At 36.8% G+C, this 23,689-nt stretch overlaps 1 protein-coding gene across 1 annotated transcript; it reads left to right on the top strand.

The window, feature by feature from the left end:
* The first annotated feature begins 1,272 nt into the window (after positions 1–1,272).
* LOC113113007 (protein FAM83B-like) lies at positions 1,273–23,689 on the top strand. The gene is made up of 5 exons (XM_026279090.1): positions 1,273–2,053; positions 8,221–8,715; positions 14,931–15,095; positions 19,895–20,019; positions 20,374–23,689. The coding sequence occupies exons 2-5, from the start codon at positions 8,257–8,259 to the stop codon at positions 22,301–22,303; spliced, it is 2,679 nt and encodes an 892-aa protein (XP_026134875.1). The 5' UTR covers positions 1,273–2,053; positions 8,221–8,256; the 3' UTR covers positions 22,304–23,689.

The following is a 23,689-nucleotide window of genomic DNA, read 5'->3' as shown; positions in this document are numbered from 1 at the left end:
CCAGAGTCAGGTCAAGTTACCGCTGACCTCCCAGAGCCAGGTTAAGTCACCTCTGACCTTCCAGAGTCAGGTCAAGTCACCGCTGACCTTCCAGAATCAGGTCAAGTGACCACTGACCTCCCAGAGTCAGGTCAAGTCACCGCTGACCTTCCAGAGTCAGGTCAAGTCCCCGCTGACCCTCCAGATTCAGGTCAAGTGAATGCTGTACTTCTAGAGCCTCGTATCATCCTATCAGTTACACCCAGCAATGTTCCCTCAATCTGTTGTGTTTCTGTCAAGGAGACTGTTACCGCTGTGGAACCTCCAGAGGTGGTGGCAACTGCTGCTGAACCTTAGGAGGTGTCAGTAGTATCCACAAACTCACGGTCTGTCCTGTCATGGCCAGGGAGTCCATCCATGAACTCACCGCCTGTCCTGTCACAGCCATGGATACTATTGACTTGACTTCTATCCTCCAGCATGACTGGAGTCTCCCTCAACTACACCATCACCAAAGCCATCTGTTCCGCCTAGGACCTCCGGACCATCCCCGTCAATCTGGCTCAATTGCTCTCCGTGCCTAACCCAGGCTCCTCCTCCACCTGCTCTGCTGCCATTGCTAGGACCCATGGAGTCTGCGGCCATTCCTCCTCCATGGCTCCTTCCACCGTCAGCTCCACCTTAGGCCATTAAGGCTGTGGCCTGGGTCCAGCTGGACTTCTCTTGCTCAAGGTCCCTCCTGGCTCCTCCCTCCATTCCTCCCCCTGTTCCGCCTCAGCTCCACCTCCGACCTGAACTTTGAACTATGTATTTGGTGTCACGTTCTTAGGGCTAATTACAGCCAGGTGTTCACCATTACCATTCCCCGTATATAAACTGTGTCTTGATTCTCAGTCTTTGCGAAGTCTTGTTTAGCAAATATCTCAACCAGGGGCACATCTTTTACCCAAAATCAAAACTTTGGGTGCTCCAGAACGGGAACAAAATATCAAAAACAGTACGTGGATCCGGTTGCAGAACAAGAAAATCCATGCCCAGGCACTCAAATAGTTAAAGTGGTAAAGATCATTTATTATCATACAGGGCTATTCCTTAAAAAGACACCAACAATTATCAGCCCAAACAGGCCTTGGCCAAGATACAAAAAAATAATAATAAAAATACTTTTGCTATTGCACTGGAGATTGAGTGGCACCATCAAGCAGAAACATTGGGCAGGAGTCAGAGCATTACTACATGCTTTGTCTACATCGAGAACAAAACAAAGCTTCATGATCCGGTTATTTTCTTCAGAAATTAAATGGTTCTCAATTCTCAATCTTAAAACTGCATCATAATAGGAAATTCTCACTTACAAAAGTGTGTACATGGGTAAACTGACAAAACCGCCCACATGAAAACTCCCTATGTTCCTTCCACACAAAGGATGGTTAAATAGGCAGTGCACCCCACTGAAGTAGAGATGTGATAATTTATGGCAAGCACATGTGTCCCAGAACCTTTCTGACAGTCTCCTTGATCTTTGGAGGCCTGATAATTTGAGAACAACTGAACAGAACACATCAAAAGGTGCCTCCAAAAATAAATGAATTCCTTTCCTCTCAGTAAGACACCAACATTTTCATGCTTTGCCTTCCTACATGCTGAGAGTTAGTATGAAAAGAAAGAAGTCATTGAAACATTCTACGTGTCACATTTACAAAGCATCACTGCTGTCAGTAAGATGATAGAATCGGTTAGAAATAGAAACTTTCGTGTTTATCTGAGTGAACTATGAACTCTCTAAAAAGGACAAAGGCACAGGATGAAAGAAAGAGGGGAAGAGGCGTGTCTTCAGTATGTCAGACAGGTTTACTGCCTCTGGCCAGTGAGACGCTCTCATTATTTGCATGTGAAAACTTGAATCCCCACCCTTCACCAGTTCTCAACACTTCTCCTGTTCAGACACATTCAGTTATTTTTTTTATTTTTTCACAGAATAACAAATCTCCTTCATCTTGTAACATAGCTCATCCATACTCGTATAACGCAGGATAAGAATGCTAAGAGACACCGCATGATGATTTCCTCTTAAGTAAGTAACTTTTTACAAATGGCAAAGAATTGAATGTCATACTCATTGTTACTGACGTACTAAATTGTTTGGAGCAAGTGAAAGGAAACTGCAGAGTACAGATGACGGGTTACTTTGCTATGTTTGGCTATATTCATTCTGAATATTGAAAGATTTGTTTCAATGTCTGATTATTTCTGAGAAAGGTGTACAATGAACTAAATAGGGTTCTCACAAACAATCTTTTGCTATACATAGATTTTAGTTCTAGTTTTATCTTTGGAATGCACTGATGTCTTATAATCTCCAAGATTAACCAATATTTGAAAATTTGCCTGAAATCTCTCAAAATTTGTCATTTTTCAAATTTTCTTTCTGAATGAAGTGTTTAGTGAAAAAAATAAAAATAAAATAAAGTTGCTTTTAAATACAATATAATTCAACAAATCGTACAGCAATAAAAAATATTGTTATTGTAGTAACATGGAACTCTCATAAAACCACGAAATGATTTGTTTATAATAAATAACTTTATTTTATTTTTACACCTGGTAAAACATTTTTTATTTAATCAGTGTATTAATCAAAGCAGGAGGGCTCCAAATGACTTAAAGTGTTGAATGCCAACCCATTGAGAATGCTGTAAACCTGTGGAGATCTCAGCACTTGCTGATCAAATCAAGTAAAGTTGAATAAATTAATTATGCCTGGTAGAATGAATTTGAAATATGATGAACCTTGATGGATTTTGGGAAATAACCTTAATGAACTAAACAAACTGTCCTGGACCCAGAACATATTATTAAGTTGGAAATTGAATGTTCTGGTTAATACTTCAGGCCTGACTTAGTAACTAGCTAGACAGTGCAATAACGTTATAACATTTTCTCACATTTTCAGTTGAATAAAATTGAATTACAGGGCAGCTTCTTCATTATAGAAACAGCAAGTCACTCAGTTTCATCCCAAGCAGAATATGATACATCTGAGTGATTGCTCACTGCTGCTGCTCAGTATTTTAAATGTGCACTCATAAAAAAAGAAAAAAAGAAAAAAGAAAAGAAAAAATGAAGTACTTCTATATTATGTTTAAAATGATGTAGATTTACATGAGGTAATTTCATTGACCTAATATAAATTGGTTTACTCTATATGCAGTGGGTACATTTTGAGATCGGTTGTGACCACCTGTGTCTTGCAATGCCATAGTATTGACCTAAAATAATACCTAATAATTATAATAAAAAACAACAATAATATATATAATGTGTGTGTGTGTGTGTGTGTGTGTGTGTACACACAGGTGCATCTAAAGTAAATTAGAATGTTGTGGAAAATTTATTAGTTTCAGTAATTCAACTCAAATTGTGAAACTCATGTATTAGATAAATTCAATGCACACAGACTGAAGTAGTTTAACTCTTTGGTTCTTTTAATTGTGATGATTTTGGCTCACATTTAACAAAATCTCAACAAATTAGAATACTTCATAAGACCAATAAAAAAAATAAAAAAAAACTGAACTGTTGGCCTTCTGGAAAATATGTTAATTTACTGTACATGTACTCAATACTTGGTAGGTTCTCCTTTGGCTTTAATTACTGCCTTAATTCGGCATGGCATGGAGGGGATTAGTTTCTGGCACTGCTGAAGTGTTATGGAAGACCAAGTTTCTTTGACAGTGGCCATCAGCTCCTCTGCATTTTTTTGGTTTCTCTTTTCCTATTTTCCTCTTGACAATACTCTACAGATTCTCTACGGGGTTCAGGTCTGGTAAATTTGCTGGTCAGTCAAGCACACCAACACCATGGTCATTTAACCAACTTTTGGTGCTTTTGGCAGTATGGGCAGGTGCCAAATCCTGCTGGAAAATGAAATCATCATCTTCCAAAAGCTGGTCAGCAGAAGGAAGCATGAACTGCTCCAAAATTTATTGGTAAATGGGTGCGGTGACTTTGGTTTTCAAAAAACATCATGGATAAACACCAGAAGATGAAACTGCACCCCAAATCATCACACTGTGGAAACTTAACACTGGACTTGAAGCAAATCGGGCTATGAGCTACTACACCCTTCCTCCAGACTCTAGAACCTTGGTTTCCAAATAAAATACAAAACTGGCTCTCGTCTGAAAAGACGACAGCGAACAGTCCAGTTCTTCTTCTCCTTAGCCCAGGTAAGACACTTCTGACATTGTCTGTGGTTCAGCAAATTCCTTGACACTTCTGTATGTGGTGGCTCTTGATGCCTTAACACCAGCCTCAGTCCATTCCTCGTGAAGTTCTCTCAGATTCTTGAACTGATTTTGCTTGACATAAGGCTGCGGTTCTCTCGGTTGGTTGAGCATCTTTTTCTTCCACACTTTTCCTTCCACTCAACTTTCTGTTAACATGCTTGGATACAGCACTGTGTGAACAGCCAGCTTCTGGCGATGAATGTTTGTGGCTTACCCTCCTTGTGGAAGGTGTCAGGGATTGCCTTCTGGACAACTGTCAGATCAGCAGTCTTCCCCATGATTGTGTAGCCTAGTGAACCAAACTGAGAGACCATTTTGAAGGCACAGGAAACATTTGCAGGTGTTTTGAGTTGATTAGCTGATTGGCATGTCACCATAATCTAATTTGTTGAGATTAATTGGTGGGTTTTTGTTAAATGTGAGCCAAAATCATCACAATTAAAAGAACCAAAGACTTAAACTACTTCAGTCCGTATGCACTGAATTTATTTAATACACAAGTTTCACAATTTTAGTTGAATCACTGAAATAGATGAACTTTTCCATGACATTCTAATTTATTTAGATGCACCTGTGTGTGTGTGTAGGGGTGTGTGTGTGTGTATTTATTTATATAACATATGTATATATATTTACTGGACAAAAATGTGCACAAGGTCCATAGTATTATGCTTAAAAGGCACTTCATAAAAAATGAGAGTATATTTTAGCGCAGTGGTCGCCTTTTTTAATTTATTTATTGCTTTTTTGCTTTATTACAAGCAAACTGGTCTAAAAAATGTATCTGTTGGCATTTGAAATTATAGTCAACCACAGTATCTTAATCACGATTATAACTATTATTCTACTGTACACACGTTGCATGAGCAGTTTTTTATTTTTATTTTTAATATATTTGAATTAGATTATATAGCTTAAGGATTTAAAGAAAAAACAGAATTGTCTGACATTAGCCTTTTTTTTTTACTTTTCTTTTTTTCTTTTTTGGTTACATAAAACATCTGCATGAAACAAAAACAGCAGAAGGTCTCGATGAGATGCAAATTCTCTCATGTTGGACTTGGAGTTGTGTTTGATTTGAAATACAGTCATGCCCACAAATATTGGCACCCTTGGCAAATACGATAAAAAAAGGCTGTGAAAATTCATCTGCATTGTTAATCCTTTTGATTTTTTATTTAAAAAATTCACAAGAATGTATCCTTTCATTGGATAAAAAGAATTTAAAACGGAGGGGAAATATCATTATGAAATTAATGTTTTTCTCAAATACTCGTTGGACACAATTATTGGCACCCCTAGAAATTCTTATGAGTAAAATATCTCTGAAGTATATTCCCATTCATATTCACAATTTTGAGCACTCCAGCATGATTATAAACATGAAATGGGAAGTCGTGGCCTAATGGTTAGAGCGTTGGACTCCCAATCGAAGGGTTGTGAGTTCGAGTCTCGGGCCGGAAGGAATTGTGGGTGGCGGTAGTGCATGAACAGCTCTTTCTCCACCTTCAATACCACGACTTAGGTGCCCTTGAGCAAGGCATCGAACCCCCAACTGCTCCCCGGGCGCCGCAGCATAAATGGCTGCACAGTGCTCCGGGTGTGTGTGTGTGTGTGTTCACTGCTCTGTGTGTGTGCATTTCGGATGGGTTAAATGCAGAGCACAAATTCTGAGTATGGGTCAACATACTTGGCTGAATGTCACTTTCACTTTATTAAATTATCCAGCCATTGCTTCCTGTTTCACAGAAATATAAAGTGTAGGGAAAACCAAGCCCAAATGCCCTTAATCATCCATCACAATAAGAAAAACCAAAGAATATATTTCTGATGTGCAGCAAAAGATGATTGAGCTTCACAAATTGGTGAAATGGCTTTAAGAAAAGAGCTAGAGCAGTGACAATTCCCATTTCCACCATCAGGACAATAATTAAGAATTTCTAATCAACAGAAAATGTTAGAAAACTGCCTGGAAGAGGTCGTGTGTCTATATCGTCCTAATGCATGGTGAGGAGGTCAGTTTGAGTGGCTTAAGACTCTCCAAGGATCACAGCTGGAGAATTGCAAAAAATAGTTGAGTTTCTGGTTCAGAAAACCTTTAAAAAAAACAGTCAAACAGAACCTACATCAACACATGTTGTTTGGGAGGGTTTCAAGAAAAATTCTCCTAGCTCATCCAAAAACAAACTAAAGCATATTCAGTTATCAGACACGACTGGAACTTCAAATGGGACTGGCTTCTATGATCAGATGAAACTAAAAATGAGCTAAAAAATTTAGCAGTAAACACTCAAGATGGGTTTGGTGAAAACAGGGATAAAAAGTACCCCATGTGTACAATGAAATATACAGCTGTATTTTTGATGTTGTGGGCCTATATTTCTGCTGGAGGTCCTGGACATCTTGTTTAGACACATGGCATCATGGATTCTATTAAATACCAACAGAAAAAAAATCAAAAAATGACTGACTCTGTTAGAAATCTTATAATGGGCCATGTTTGGATCATTCAACCGTACAATAATCCAAACACAAACCTCAAAAACAAGACCGAAATGGTTCACTGAGCACAAAACCAAGCTTCTGCTATAGCCATTCCAGTCCTCTGACCTGAACCCTACAGAAAATGAGAGGAGTGAACTGAAGAGGAGAAGCTGGGAATCTGAAGGGTCTGGAGTGATTCTGGATGAAGGAATGGTCTCTGATCTCTTGTCAGGTGTTCTCTAACCTCATCAGGCATTATAGGACACAGTTTTGAGCTGTTAAACTGGCAAATGGAGGTTTAAAAAATAATTCAATAAAAGGGTGTCCTTAATTGTGGCCAATGTGTATTAGAGAAAAACATTTATTTCATAATGATATTTCCCCCCATTTTAAATTCTTATTATCCAATGAAAGGATACATTTTTGTGAATTTTTCAAATAAAACATCAAAAGGATTAACAATGCAGATTGATTTTCACAGCCTTATTTGATCATATTTGCCAAGGGTGCCAATATTTGTGGGCATGACTGTAGACTGTAAAATTTCAGGATTTAAAACAAAAACAGAATGGTCAGACTTAAGCCTTTTTTGATACATAAAACACATTTGCATGAAAGAAAAACAACAGGTCTGAATGAGACGCAAATTCAATCTCTGACAGCAAGTGGCGCTTATGAACCAGTGGGTGATATAGCGTTTCCAAAGTAACCGCTGTAAACAAAGAAGAGCTGTGTTATATGATGAGAAGAAGATGCCATTATTGCCATCAAAATGTTTCTCAAGATAGTTTCTTTCAGTGATATATGACCCCATACCCAATATTTTCTTCATATATTTCGACCATCGTAACAACAGTCAGCTGTTGTTCTCTGCCTGCTACAGTATTTTCAACTCTTTTGGAAAATAACAAAAAAATAAGTACAAAAAACAGTACAAAGAATAGAGAAAGTGTAATGCATTTTTATACTTATTTTACTGTTATAAGTGATAAAGTGATAAATATCTACCAGTGGATATTGATCAATGGGTTGGCGACCGCTGGTCCAGAGTGATGGCACTGATGCATGGGATCCATCATTCCAAAACAAATGAGTGTGGAGAAGTAGCATGCTAAAACAAGCAGTCCCTGCAATCATAGCCACAGAGTTAATGGAAATGGCAGGACCACAAGCTCAAAGCTTGTAACTATTGCTTTTAACAATTGCTTTTAACTATAGCTTTTTCTGTGTGGTTTTGTAGAATAAAATTTATATACAAGTCAGTGATAGCTGTTCTTTGAGGGTCATATTGGAAACATTTTTGTGGCTGAAACCAAAAAGCTAAAATGTGCAAAGCTTGCCAAACCAGGCCTCTGATAGCCAAGAAGACACTCCTAACAGGCATATAATGCTATTAATTATTGTATAGGTGCTTTTTTATAGAATATTGTTGATGTTAATGTTCTCGTTAATGTATTTTGTTTCTTAGGTGGCAAAAGTTTTTGCAGTGTTTTTAGGAATCCGCATGAACACTGTGATGGAATCCGAATTTTCACTGCTGTCCTCCTCAAAGGGGGAGTTCAAGGCTGAAACTTACATACAGCCGCATTACAAGGAAGCGTATCGGTTAGCCATTGACTGCCTTGTCAAAGAGGGAGAAGCTTCTTATCGAAATTTCATCAAAGAAGAGGGCATATGCGGTTTCCTGTCTGAGGAAGAAATCTGCCACATTACAGAGAGTGCTGTGCAGCCACCCAACAGCAACCACTCAGAGGTAGTCGACTGTTCGCAGGATGACACATCCTCCACGGGCACATATTGGCCCACTCACTCGGACACTGACCCACCAAACCTGGATTTAGGCTGGCCAGAAGTCCCACACAGAAGGCTTAAGACCAGCATAGACCTGCTCTTCCACCCGCCGAGGCAAAACAGCCCCACTATCAAGGAAGTGATCCGCAAACAAATACAGGATGCCAGGCAGGTAATGTTGATAAAAAAGCATGCTGGAAAAAAAGGGTGTAAATAAACATCAGTTCCTATGTAGATCATGTGCTTTTGACCTATGCTGAGAGTTTAGCTGCACACAAAGAGATACTCACTTAGCTCAAGGATGTCCTAGAATCAAAACAGCTTTTGAATGGTGTTGTAGCCTAGTGGTAACAGATCTGGTTGGTTACTGAAAGGTTGCTGGTTAAAAAACCCACAAGGGGTGATCCATGAACTTGCATCATTGTGCCCTTGAACAAAGCTCTTAACCTCAGGCTGATCCAGGGAGACTGTTATACACCTTTCAGTTTCCACAAAGATGGTGTAGCATGATGATAAGGTCACTCTTGGGAAAATGAGATTCACTGTCACCCCTTTGAGCATGTGATAAATAAATGAGCAAATCTTTGAAAGTCTGACAGGATAGATGCACGCACGATAAGATTTTGCAGATCCCATTTATTTTCTGCATAATGGATTTCCAGTAATAATGTTTAAACATAGACAGGCCTATATACATTTCATTTCAATGTAATCTCTTTAATCAATGACTTCAGTATTCAGTATTCAGTAGTTGTATATTGTATCAATATTTGTTCTTGATTATGCTATTTGCTTGTGCTTTTTCATCTGCAGAGCTTTGTGGAATGTAGTAAGCAGTAGGAATGTATAAGAATGAGTATTAAGTAAGCAATTTGTCTTAAGTAAGTATGTGTGTGTGTATGGTTTTCAGATACTTTTTTTTTTATTATTCAAATGAATGTTTGTTATGTTTAATAGTTAACAAACTGTGCCAAAAAAGAAAAGAAAAGAAAAAAAAAGCTAAATATTTAATGTTGCATCCACCAGGCTAGTCTTAACAATTATGTGTTACAGGGCGTGTTTCATGCAATATTCATAAAATATAAAAATAAATACGCATAAAATCTAGCAAATAAAGCCAGAGTCAGTAGTTTGGCCTCTGTAGTAAAAAGGTATTTTAAAGGCATTTTCAGTTGTTGTTATTGTAGCCTGCTGTTTTCCATTAGGGTCTAACAGTAACAGATCGAGGCTACATGAGTGAAGATCTTTAAAATCTAGAGATCCAAAGTTTTATCTTTGATCTTCATTTGGAATCACCTATCATACACATGTTCAGCCTTGAAGACAGCTTCTACCTTTAGAGTTAAGTGAACATTTACCCCAAAGACATATCTTTCTAAATAAATTATGTAAGCACAACTACATAAGAAACATCATAGAAGCTTTCAGAGTACACTCTGTGGCTGAAATAAAATCCATTTTCAGTTACGTCATTTTGTTTATCTTCAGTTGGATACATTTAGCTAAGGTTTGACATGCCTGACACTGTAGAATTAAAGCCTTACATTCAACTAATTAACTCTAAATTGAATGTTGTCTTTGTGCCCAGCACTGTTATGTAATTGTTAGTTAGAGAATAAGAGATAATGAAATAAAATATGGCCAGCTTACATTTCACTTAAAAATAAAAAGAATAATGTCCAATTTAGTTCAGTGAGATTCCCCATATTATTATTAACAATATTTTCAAATTCCTTTTATTCTTAATGGGATGATCATTTAAAAATTATATATATTAGGGCTGGAAAGCGATTAAAATTTTTAATCTAATTAATTATACTTGTGGTGATTAATTAATCAAATTAATCGTACATCAAATTTGGAGAAATTACTCACAAAATATAATTTAAAGTAATTGTTGTGTAAAGCATCAAGCATTACAAAAAGTAGGTTCAACAAGAAATATTTTGTTTGATCCAATTTATTACATATAGCCTACTCGTTTGAACCATGTGAGTAAATGATGACAGAATTGTCATTTTTTGGTTAGGTGAACTATAACTTTAATAATTTATTTTCTTAATTGTATTATTATAACTATGAAAATATGTATTTATTTTTTTTATGGAATGATACTCTAAATAATAAACTAAAACTGTAGTAGGTGATGGTAAATGTTTTAATGATTCATTCATGTGATTCATTCGGGAGTAAAGTAAATGGTTCTTTATGAATTGTTCAATGAATCATAGGCTTATTTGACTTGAAGCAGGTCATCACCAGCAGACCGATCGGTGTGTGACATCAAAGTACCGCAAGAGCTTTAAAGAGCAGATGACTCCTTGTGCTTTTGAATTGCTGTTGCTGTACTTTGATGTTATACACCGATCGGTCTGTGCAGCTCCACTTCAAAGCCAATGCATATGCCAGTTGTTCAATGCACCAAAAGGTTCAGCAAATTCGTTCACCAAATTCGTTCACCAAATTCATTCAAAATGTGGATTAAGAAATTAAATGCCGAAATTCACTTTCATGAAGCGATCCGCAGAGAGGCAAGACTCATGCTCTCACAAAAGCAGCATGAGGTCTCGATGAGCGCCGCCTCATCATGGGCTTTACCCAGGCAGAACCATGTCATTGGTTTAAAAAAGTTTACAGATAAAACCAACGGCGGTGCAGATGCACTGCTTTATTGAAAAAAAGGCTTCAAAAAAGGAGCTTTTCCCTATGCAAAATATGAGTGAAGTATCGGAATGGAACTGATAATCCATTACAGTTATACAGTTACCATATACAAAAATAAAATAAAAATACCTATTGAGGTAGGATATGGGTGAGGTTAGGGACAGGTGTGGTGGTATGGGTAGGTTTAAGGGTGGTTTAAGGTGTAAGGGATGGGTCAACAGTGTAATTATAAATGCAATTACAGAAATTAATTACAGATGCAATTACATGCAGATATTTTGGTTGCACTTTATTTTACAGTACGTGTACTAACGTACTTATAATGTACTTACAGTGTATTTATCTAAGAAAGTTCTGGGAACACAGAGTAACTACATGGGGTAGGGTTAGGTTTAGGGGTAGGTTCAGGGTTCAAGTACAATGTAATAATGTGTGTACACATACTAAATGTTTAGTTTAAATGTAAGTACCTAGTAGTTAATGATTTTATTTTTCTTTCTGTGTCTGAACACCATTTTTAATGAGTTTTTTTCTCTGTAATTTTGTATAAGTCGTTTGGCACAAGGCACTGATGAGAGAAGCATTGTCTGTCAGAGCAATAAACTGTTGCATTGTCACACGAGTATAGGAAAGTGCCAACCATTTTCACTGCCTTGCCGGTTCACCCCGCGATTCCCTCATAATCACAGATGAGGCTACAGATTGATTTCCTTTAAATCATGACTTTTGAGAGCAGCCCCACAGTTGTGACGTCTTGAACTCTTGATAAAGATGTGATAAAGACAGGTACATCACTTTCTCCCTAAGGCATCAGTCATGTACAAAATACAGCAGTATCTCCCCAGCAACAGTAGCAGCTAAACTGTACTGAACAAACACACAGCAAACAATAGAACTAGTTGTGCAATATTAAAATGATCACTCCCTTTACAGATGATGAGACAGGAGTGCCATAAACATGAGAAGCAAGATTTACCATATAAAAAAATGTCATGGAAAGAAGTCCTTGCTACTGGGGTGTGCAGCACTCTTTATTAGTAACAAATGACCTTGCATTGCCTCCTTTCTGAGCAATGCAGTCTTCTTTGTATTTTGATCATGATAGATGATTAAAGAACTGGTTCATATAATAATGTGGCAGCATGTCTAAGAGCTTCTACTAAACAACTGCATTGTCCACAGATGGATTGATATAGATTCTTGTGATTGAGAGCAATATCGTCAAACATAACCTCCAATAAATTCAATGTTAGCAAGAGTCTTGTGAAAGAAAAAAGAAAAGGCAAAACAGGAAAGTGATCATACCATTTGATTCAGCATTATATAATGGAAGTTACAACAATATCCACACTCTGTTTCTTCCAAATTCATAGAGAAGTGAAGAAGTCCATTGAGTTCTGAAAAGTTTCATAATGAATACATACTGTATACAGTATGTGAATCAATACTTAACATAGCATTCTAATCTACAATCTACATAAAAACACAAAACTAAATTACTACTTTCTTCCAAATTATTGTCCTCAAAATATGGAATCCTGTTTCTACCACTATATAAAAACTAAAAATGGCAATTGCAACTTTTTATTACAATTCTGTCTTTTTTTCCCTCACTATTCCATGATATAAATTCGCAATTCTCACATTTTTTCCTCAAAACTGTTAGTTTATATCTAGCATTTCTGTTTTTTTTTCTTTCTAACAACTATATATAACTATATGTATATATATATATATATATATATATAACTATATGACTATCTAAATTTGCAATTGCGAGTTATAAATCCAGTTCTGATTTAAAAAGACTATTTTCTTACAGTTGTAAGTTTACATCACACAATTCTGACTTTATAACTATTGCAAGTTTGTATAATGCAGTTGTTCCCTTAAAGAGCTGTTACTACCTGCTTTAACCTTCAAATAGTATATTTGTTGGTATGATTCAGTAATGTTAAGGTTTCCATTTTCAGTGCAAAAAACATGACATTTTGTATGTGAACAAATTTACGTTTTCTCAAAAATCTTAGAAATAGATCATGGATTACATTTCCGTTAGATTTTTTTTTTTTTTTTTTTTCAGAGCAGAGCAGTTAGGCGTCATAGGCAGCCATCTAGGACAGCATCTCACAAAGGCGTGGATTTACTAAACCAATTTCAGTGTGCTATGTGAACTGCATCTCATGTGGCTCTGGTGCTCTGGTTACATGTACTCCCTAGAGTCAACTCACAGCATGAAACACTTAAACGATGTATACAGTATCTTGTCAGGTGTGTTTGGGTGGTGGGGGGCGGTGTGGTGGTTGTGGTGTGTGTGTGTGTGTGTGTGTGGGGGGGGGGGTTTCTGATCTATGGTGCCTAATAAAATTGAGTGATATACTAGCCGCTGCTGAGATACAAATGAACTGAAAGTGGTTTCATTTATGTTGTGCCAAGAGAACATAATGCAATAAAATATATCATCCGCACATCGCCAGTGGGTTGTGTGAAGTTCCCAGGATTTTTTTGTTTTAGCAAATGTTTTGACAGATTTTTGCATAAAAGAGTGGAAGCAGGTGTGTGAAAAGTCTATTTTTTTCTTGCAAGCTTTTAAAATCATAATTGCCATTATAAATGTTTGCTTTTATTTTCAAATGAAGCGTTGCATATTCTTTAATTTAAGCATGTAAGCATGTTTTCAGAACAAATAAATTGTAAAAGCAATTCAAATGTATTATAAGCTTAGATTCTGCCGGGCAGTAATGAAGTCTTTTCTGTAATTCCATTACACATGAAATTAGATTTAATAATTAAATTAGAAAGGCTCAACGGCTCCTTAAGGTGGACAATGAGAGGAGACACTTTGAATTCATGAGGACGTCTATATGAAAAGTACAGCATGTAAGAAAACACATGGACTATTATTATGTCTAAGTAAACAAGATATCCTCGGTTTAAAAATGTCATTGTGCATGGAAGTGATGAGCTAAACAAGAAAAACTGAAGGCTTCCTTATTTTCAACCTTTATAGTATAAAACAGATTGGTATCTTTTATCATATTGCTGTTTTATCCCTATTATGCATCTCTGAGTGGTACCTACCTTAGTCATGATGAAATCTCTCATAACGCCTCTCATGACCTATTGCTTAATTTGAAATAAAAACTGTAAAGGTCAGACAAGATTATATGCTGTACAACACAGATAATACTAACAAGGACTAATCAAATTCTGTAGAAATTCTATACAAATCATTTGTTAATCAGTACATGTTGTACAGGGTGTGGTGAGATACAACTTATAATAAGACTCATTGTCCTTTGGCATTAATGAAACATCTTAAACCTGTCAAGTCTTGAATCATGGAATTGCAGTCTTCCTGAAAAACAAATGCTAGGATTAAATCTTTAAATAATACAAACTGCACAGTCTTCTCCCTGACTTCTTTCTGTTTAATATTAGGCAAAAGGCCCAAGAAAATTCATATCACCCCCTGTCGGTTTCATGAAAGCCATCTTTCAAGTTATTAAATGTTTTTTTCTGAAACACAGAAAAATGAAGGGTGCCGTTTAATAAACTGAAGCAGCTTCTGGGCTGGCACCTCTGCTTTGTTCAGCTTTGTATAACTGACAGGGATGTCACTGATTTAAGAGAATATCAGAGATGGCCTGTTCTGACGGTGAATGCCCAAAAATCTTCTGAGGCTGACGTTTCTTTTATGTTTTCATTTTTATGTCTATACAGGTCATAGCAATCACTATGGATATTTTCACTGATGTGGACATTTTTAAAGAAGTGGTGGATGCCTCAGTCAGAGGTGTTTCTGTCTACATTCTCCTTGACCATAATAACTTCAAAAGCTTTCTCAATATGGTAGAAAAACAAGACTTCCAAATCCAAAAACTCAGGGTAAGTGTCCATTTTCTACTGTGTATTGCATTCAATGATTGAATACCATCCCCAAAAAAGCATAATTTACTATATTATGACCCTTTTTACTTATGTTTGATAGAAAACAAACACTTAAAAAATAATGAATCAATTGAAATACATACAATATAGATATGGATAAATATTCAAAAACAACTTCATGTTATGCTTTGGTCCAGTGATATGATTCTCGCTTTGCATTGTATATACCTTTTTATAAACCAACAGTGCTTCTGCATATCAGAAAGTGCCCATTTGGTTGCGTTTCATTGTGTGATTTCACTGAAATGCAGAGCAAGCAGCGGAGCAAAGTGCAGTGCCAGTCTGAGAGAGACCAGGCTTCCTGTCCTGCTCAAGAGAACAGTGCTGCTCTAAACAAATACATTTCCTCAACCACTGGCATGAGAAAAGTGTATTGCTTAATGTATGAACCTGTGCATGAAAAGGTTTTCTTGACTGAGTGTGCTCTAAAGGAAAGAGAATGTGTGTACTGGATCAACATATACTCTCAGTACTGGAAAAATCGGGAAAATTAATGAATTGACAAACAAATAGAGAGTAGTAGTAACAATTACCAGAAAATACTCATCAGATTTGTTTATGTACAGTATTGTTCAAAATAATAGCAGTACAATGTGACTAACCAGAATAATCAAGGTTTTTCGTATATTTTTTTATTGCTACGTGGCAAACAAGTTACCAGTAGGTTCAGTAGATTCTCAGAAAACAAATGAGACCCAGCATTCATGATATGCACGCTCTTAAGGCTGTGCAATTGGGCAATTAGTTGAATTAGTTGAAAGGGGTGTGTTCAAAAAAATAGCAGTGTGGCATTCAATCACTGAGGTCATCAATTTTGTGAAGAAACAGGTGTGAATCAGGTGGCCCCTATTTAAGGATGAAGCCAACACTTGTTGAACATGCATTTGAAAGCTGAGGAAAATGGGTCGTTCAAGACATTGTTCAGAAGAACAGCGTACTTTGATTAAAAAGTTGATTAGAGAGGGGAAAACCTATAAAGAGGTGGAAAAAATGATAGGCTGTTCAGCTAAAATGATCTCCAATGCCTTAAAATGGAGAGCAAAACCAGAGAGACGTGGAAGAAAACGGAAGACAACCATCAAAATGGATAGAAGAATAACCAGAATGGCAAAGGCTCAGCCAATGATCACCTCCAGGATGATCAAAGACAGTCTGGAGTTACCTGTAAGTACTGTGACTGTTAGAAGACGTCTGTGTGAAGCTAATCTATTTTCAAGAATCCCCCGCAAAGTCCCTCTGTTAAAAAAAAGGCATGTGCAGAAGAGGTTACAATTTGCCAAAGAACACATCAACTGGCCTAAAGAGAAATGGAGGAACATTTTGTGGACTGATGAGAGTAAAATTGTTCTTTTTGGGTCCAAGGGCCACAGGCAGTTTGTGAGACGACCCCCAAACTCTGAATTCAAGCCACAGTACACAGTGAAGACAGTGAAGCATGGAGGTGCAAGCATCATGATATGGGCATGTTTCTCCTACTATGGTGTTGGGCCTATTTATCGCATACCAGGGATCATGGATCAGTTTGCATATGTTAAAATACTTGAAGAGGTCATGTTGCCCTATGCTGAAGAGGACATGCCCTTGAAATGGTTGTTTCAACAAGACAATGACCCAAAACACACTAGTAAACGGGCAAAGTCTTGGTTCCAAACCAACAAAATTAATGTTATGGAGTGGCCAGCCCAATCTCCAGACCTTAATCCAATTGAGAACTTGTGGGGTGATATCAAAAATGCTGTTTCTGAAGCAAAACCAAGAAATGTGAATGAATTGTGGAATGTTGTTAAAGAATCATGGAGTGGAATAACAGCTGAGAGGTGCCACAAGTTGGTTGACTCCATGCCACACAGATGTCAAGCAGTTTTAAAAAACTGTGGTCATACAACTAAATATTAGTTTAGTGATTCACAGGATTGCTAAATCCCAGAAAAAAAAAAATGTTTGTACAAAATAGTTTTGAGTTTGTACAGTCAAAGGTAGACACTGCTATTTTTTTGAACACACCCCTTTCAACTATTTGCCCAATTGCACAGCCTTAAGAGCGTGCATATCATGAATGCTGGGTCTTGTTTGTTTTCTGACAATCTACTGAACCTACTGGTAACTTGTTTGCCACGTAGCAATAAAAACATATACTAAAAACCTTGATTATTCTGGTTAGTCACATTGTACTGCTATTATTTTGAACAATACTGTATTTATTTATTTATAAACTACCATTTTTTTTTAAACATGGTGCAGTTCAGTTTCATTTCTAAATGGTCCCTTGCATTAAATGAAATGAAAACGCATTCATTGCAGCGATTGAAGGACAGTTTTATTAAAGGGGTCATATGATTCAAGTTTTCCCATCTTTTTGGAGTGTTACAGGCTGTTTGTGCATAGATAAGATCCATAAAGTTCAAAGCCTAAAGTCTCAAACCCAAATAGACATTTTTTATAAATGTTAAGACTTATCCACACCCTCCTAAAATGCCTTGTTCAAACACACCACCACATATCTACGTCACTGTGTGGGGAGATTAGCATAACATCGCCCAAGTGTTCACACAAAGAAAGAAGGCATGACTTTGATTCTCGCTGTAGTATTGTTGCAGCTGCCATGTCATGGAGACGCTGTATGTTTCATTGTTAAAGCAAAAATACTTTGTTTGGCCTTCCAAAAGAGGACACAACTAGAAATCAGTGGTTAAGTTGTGTTTACAACGCTGTTCAAGAACAGCTCAACCCAAATATTCAGATTTGTGCAGCGCATTTTACGGAGGACTGTTTTCTGAATCTGGTAGAGTAATAGGCCAGCTGCGCCATTTCTATAAGGTGCTTCAATTCCAACTTTGCAAGGAGAGTTATGTGCTTCTGACTCACTTTCACTTTCTCAGTACTTTTTCATATTTAAAGAATTTGTCACTGACAATTCATACTCGAGTTTTGAGCAGTGTAGAGTAGTGCTTGTTTGTCGTTTCTACGATCACAAATGCAGACATGGTTACATGGTTACATGGTTACATGTTTACGCGGCATTGGTTTTGTCTCATCGTGCAGGGACACAGCATCACAATATGATAAGGGGCGTAAAATTCCCATCAAACGCTTGAGGTATTTGGACAATCACAAAGCATTGGATAGCTGGATCAATCAAATCACCACACTAAAAACAACAAATAAATTAATCAGTGGAAGAAGAAAAAGCAACTCTAAACGTAACGGCAGGAACGGTACCATAAGATGAAGCTCAGTTTTTACTACCCACACAAGCATATTTCCTCATGGCTTTTGCATCACGATCAAATGTACTTTGTGAGAATGAGACACAGTTTATCTCAAGCTCCACATCGACCAAGCATGTGTGCATTAGCCAAGAGAAAAAGAAATACAGTATAAAGCTGCACCCTTTTGACAAGCATTCCCGTTCTCTGCGGCAGCATGAGAATGAATATAAATAAATGAAACAATAACTACACACCTAAATTTGCCACAGTCGTGCTAAAAAGTCTTTCTGTCATCCTGTGAAAAACATTTTATACTGGCCAAAATCACTTGAACACTTATCATGCATTTGTGATTTTCGAGCTTTGAATTGCAGGTGCCAAAGTGCATCAAATGCAATTTTTATTAGATACCAGGGCTTCCCACGCATAGACTTTTCTTGGACGGGCCACCCAGAGAGACATTTTTGCTTTTATTATTTTTATCTTAATACTTTTTATTATATCTGCCCAAAATAATGAAACCATCTGTGATCGATTAAATAGTAGAAAATCTCCCCTCGCCCAACACATTTTGTGTCTGCTTGTTCGGTGTCCGAGAGTGTTTTTATTTTTATTTTTCGTATTTTTTTTGTATTTTGTGTATTTTTGTGTATTTTGGTTACACAATTAATTTAATTTCGATTTCATTTATAGTAAAATATTGTAGTTTCTGTCTGGGATGTTTCCCCACAAAAACAAACAAAAAAAAACATTATTTGACATTGAGAGAGGCATTATATGACAAAGTAAAGAGAACTCTACCATGCATATTAATACATAATATTAGTATGTACTTAAATGTAATAGAAGCCTATGTAATTAAAATATAATTCAATTAATTTAAATATTGTAAAAAATCACACATTATTTGTTATTTGTCACATGTAGTAGACCATTTTTTTTTTTTTTTTTTTTTTTTGCCGTGGTTAATAGGAGGATTTTCCACCCAGCTACCACCGCAAGTATATTTCATACCCGTGGGAAGCACTGGATACATATATATCTGATTCATGGGTGTGACTATTTCCTCATTTATCTGAATTATATTCTCCTAGCTGATGGCTAAGGCTGATGTCAGTTTTAAAAATTGACTGACATAATGTATAACCAGAAAAAAACAAATCAAGAGCAATCTGAAAACTTGTCATGCTGTTACTGTTGTTATTTTAACGGAGCTCTTCTCTCTCAGAACTTCTCTTTCTTCTTTCTTGGAATATTCCATGATTTTTTTGAGACACCTGTATGTTTAATTTGAAATAATGTCTACTGATGAATCCTGCACAGTAAGAATTTGAATTAAAGTAGTTAAAATGTCGTTTCAAATTCAAGGATATTTATATTGACTTGTATAATATTGTATAATATTATATTGACTATAAGACTTGGCGTCTTGCTAGAATATATATATAAAATATATATATATATATATATATATATATATATATATATATATATATATATAATTTATTTTTTTCTTCTTGGATATAGAATATGAGGATACGCACAGTGAAAGGCCAGGAATACTGTTGCAGAACTGGGGTAAAGTTCCATGGAGGAATGGGACAGAATTTTTTTCTTGTTGACTGCCAAAAAGTGTTTTTTGGATCATATAGGTGAGGTGGCATTTTTATTTATTTTTTGTTATTAATTTAATAATAATAATTATTATTATTATTATTCCCATTTGGGTTTCCTTTAGCTTCATACATGTGCACTAATATACAACCATAGTTGTTTTTGTCACATTAAATGTTAAGTGGCTTAAATCTTTTTGTTTTAATTTTTTTTAATTTTTTTCTCTGTCCCACCTAATACAAGAACTCAAAAAACATTTAACATTTGTCAACAGACAGTTCAAAAATTGTATATAACTTACCAAAGATAAACTGCATTCCAACACACTTGTGTGTGCTAGGACTGAAATTTAATAACTATGTTTCTGTTAAGTTTATGTCTTTTTTTGACAGCTTCATGTGGTCCTATGAGAAGATAAACCTCAGCATGGTTCAGGTCATAACAGGCCAATTAGTGGAGACTTATGATGAGGAATTTCGGACATTGTATGCTCGATCAACAGTCCCAGCTCAGTTTCAGACTGTCAGCAGACACCAGTGCGAGATGAAGCCCAATGGAAAAATGGATAGTTATCTGATTCATGCCAGCCAACCCTTTGAAAGGAAAGATCATTTAAGGCATACACTTGACGCTGTTTACCGGCAAGCCTGCGAAAGGAGATCAGGATTTTCGGCACTGAGAGAGGTTGAAGAAAGACCACTTGTCACACCCCATGCTAGATTCCTTCAAGACACATCAGAGTATTACAAAAGACACAGCTATGCAGGAGAGCGGCAGGGGCCTGTGTATCTGCCAAAATTGCCCAAGTATGGTTCTAGTAATTGGAACGTGGCAGCAGAGAGCAACTGTTATGGTGGTTTCTCCAACAATGTTGACAAGCAGTATGAAAGTTACGTCATCAACCCAATGTTCAGGGGCTCAAATATGCGCCAGTCTTACCACGGCCATGACAAACAAGCTCTCAATATGAGGCAAAACCTGCCCAGTTTAGCAAACACTTCCAAGTCTTTCCTTCGGACATGGAGGATAGAGTCTTACCTCAACAACAGCAATGATGAACCTTACGGTGAGAACAATGATTATCTGGACCAATTTGAGGAGAATAAAATGGCTCCTCCACCACACTCCCGCATCAGGTCATCGGTCGTTTTCACATCCACCATACCAGAACAACCAGAGACAAACAACTACTCCAATAATTCAGCATCCTCCAACTACGATCCATCAAAAATTCAGTCAAATGCTCAGATGTATTCTTCAAGCCAGTGGAATCAGACAGCACAGCACGATGACTACATGTTAACAATGCGCAGTTTACAGATTTTAGAAAACTCAGGAAGTAACAAAACCAATGGCTCTGGACGGGATCCAATATATGCAAGTTTAAATGAATCCAAAAATAAATTTGAAAACAAGGAACATGACTACCAGCAAGAGGACCAATACAAAAGGCACGGCGTGGCTAATCCCAGGTGTAATACATATAACAGTGATTTAAATGAGCCCTCTAGTTACATATATTCATCTTTACCTAGAAGACAGAAAATCTGCAACATGTCTGCAAACGAGAATCCCAGAAACCAATCATACACACCAAATTTAAAAGAGGACAAGAGGTCTGTCTCACATCATGATTTCAAAAAGGCAGATGAGACCACATCAACCTCAGGAAACATATGGCAAGAGCTTCCCTCAAGAACTGTGTCAGCAACATTTCTGGACAGAGATGGCAATCAGCCTTCAAAACCAAACATCGCATCATCACAGCGCTTCCTGAAAAGGAGCACCAAGAAAATAAAATCCCTTCTAAACATCCCACAAAAGGGGGACAGCTCACCGAAAGGAAAGAACTCAGAAAGTCTTCAAATGGGAAGCAGCACTGATACAATTCTCTCAGATTATAATGACAACGAACAAGGCAACAGATACCAGGATAGCACTGCCAATTCCACCAAGTCTTTTGAGAGCAGCATAATGAAGCAAGCTAATGGGAAGATCTCTGAAGCTGAGAATTGCTCTGTTGGCCTGGCGGGAGAGACATCTGCGCCTCGGTTCAGCACCGAAGAGCTGCATCCCTCTCACACCCCTGCAAGTGCAGAGACCTCCAAAACACAGGAACAACCCATGGTCATTTTTCAGAACGAGAAGACAGACTCAACACCCAAATCGGATTTCTTGTCAAAGCAACAAGTATCAGCAAACAGACTATATAGTAAATTTGACAATAGCAGTTATACAAACCAGCAGACGCAGGGAAATGACAATAGATTTGGCCGTTTCATTCAAAGGGTTGGAGATTTAATACAAAAGAATAAGTACTGAAACAATTAATGAAAGGACGTTGAAGCAGAACGTGTCTGCTCCACTAAAGTGACCAACTGGAATTGCAAAAATTGCACAAAGTAAGGCTACTGACATGACTCGACTTCTCATCTCATGTGCACATCAGTTTTAGCATATCTGTTAAATGTACGATTAATTTGTTAAGATGTAAAACAAAAGTGCACCTATTCTGTTGTTCATGAATTACAGTCTTCTTTTGTCAACATATAAAGTCATGTTAGTGAAACAGCTTTAGCAGGTTCTAGCATTAACACATTATTCGAAAAAAAAAAAATAAAAATCTTTTTTTCTTAAGAAATGTCAAAGTTTTTACAAACGTGTGGCTCAGGAGATAAAGTGTTGGTGTAAGATGCCATTCAGTTAATTTAATTAAAAAGCAGATCTTGCGATTTTGCACATAATCAGATATAGTACAGAATTTGCATCTTGGTGTCTGAGGAGAGGGCTCTGAGCTCGAAATTTGACCCGAACCCATAGTACTTTCCCCGTTCTTGGGTAGGAATAATTGAGAGTGAAGTGTTAGGGTGGAGGAGGGATGCTGGAAAACTGTCGTGCAACAGAGCTAAGTGGAGCTAAGTTGTGTTGCTTGGGAAGATTACTTGAACATGCTCTTTATGCACTTTGTTAATAAAACATATTTGTAGGAAATTGTTTTCTAATACGTATGAATTCTTAAGAAATCTCAATCGTATGTTCTGCTTATGCCCGTCTGAGAATTTGGTTTCGGGGAGTACTCTCACAGTGCAGTTTCACAAATAAACCTCTGTTTTTTTTTGTTTTTTTTTGTCACCACTTAAATGTTTTTGTTTGATCGGTTTACATTATTATGCATCCCTAACCCAAGCTAATCATTTCAGATAAGTTTATGAAATTAAAATATTTTCATTCAGAATGACAATTATACTGATCATAATTATTATTTACTTTGCATGACCTTTACTTTGCAAAATAATAATGCTTCAGGTGGAAACCAAGAGGCAGGTGTTGTGCACAGATGTGTTGACCTTTATGTGAGCTAGGTGATGTGCATCCAGTACCAAAGTGAGAGTTTGTGTAAGCCAATGTATAAAATTCATGGTACATATGAATAGCAACTTGAATAACAACCATATGAATAATTATCAGGACAAATTTGCCTTTACTTGAAAATTAAGACATACAGTACATCACAGTAGTTCTACGGATCTACTTAATGTAAGTGCAGCTTTCATGGTGAACTGATATTATTGCACAATTTTATTTGACAACCTCTTAAAATGTATTTATTCATATGTAAATCCTGTGAAATAAGTGTATAAATGTGTGCTATTAAGGGAATGTCAGTCATTCTCGTGTATTTGATTTATTTTATTTTTACCAGCATCA

This window comes from Carassius auratus, chromosome 13, assembly GCF_003368295.1.
Source record: "Carassius auratus strain Wakin chromosome 13, ASM336829v1, whole genome shotgun sequence".
Lineage (NCBI taxonomy): Eukaryota > Metazoa > Chordata > Actinopteri > Cypriniformes > Cyprinidae > Carassius > Carassius auratus.
The sequence above is the reverse complement of the archived record's forward strand: the minus strand, read 5'-3'. Positions and strand labels throughout refer to the sequence as shown.

What these genes read in the sequence shown, in the direction of transcription:
- LOC113113007 (XM_026279090.1), top strand. Translation starts at nt 8,257, where the DNA reads ATGAACACTGTGATGGAATCCGAATTTTCACTGCTGTCCTCCTCAAAG. An exon ending in AAATACAGGATGCCAGGCAG is followed by an intron (nt 8,716 to 14,930) that starts GTAATGTTGATA and finishes ATGTCTATACAG; the next exon opens with GTCATAGCAATCACTATGGA. An exon ending in GTGTTTTTTGGATCATATAG is followed by an intron (nt 20,020 to 20,373) that starts GTGAGGTGGCAT and finishes TTTTTTTGACAG; the next exon opens with CTTCATGTGGTCCTATGAGA.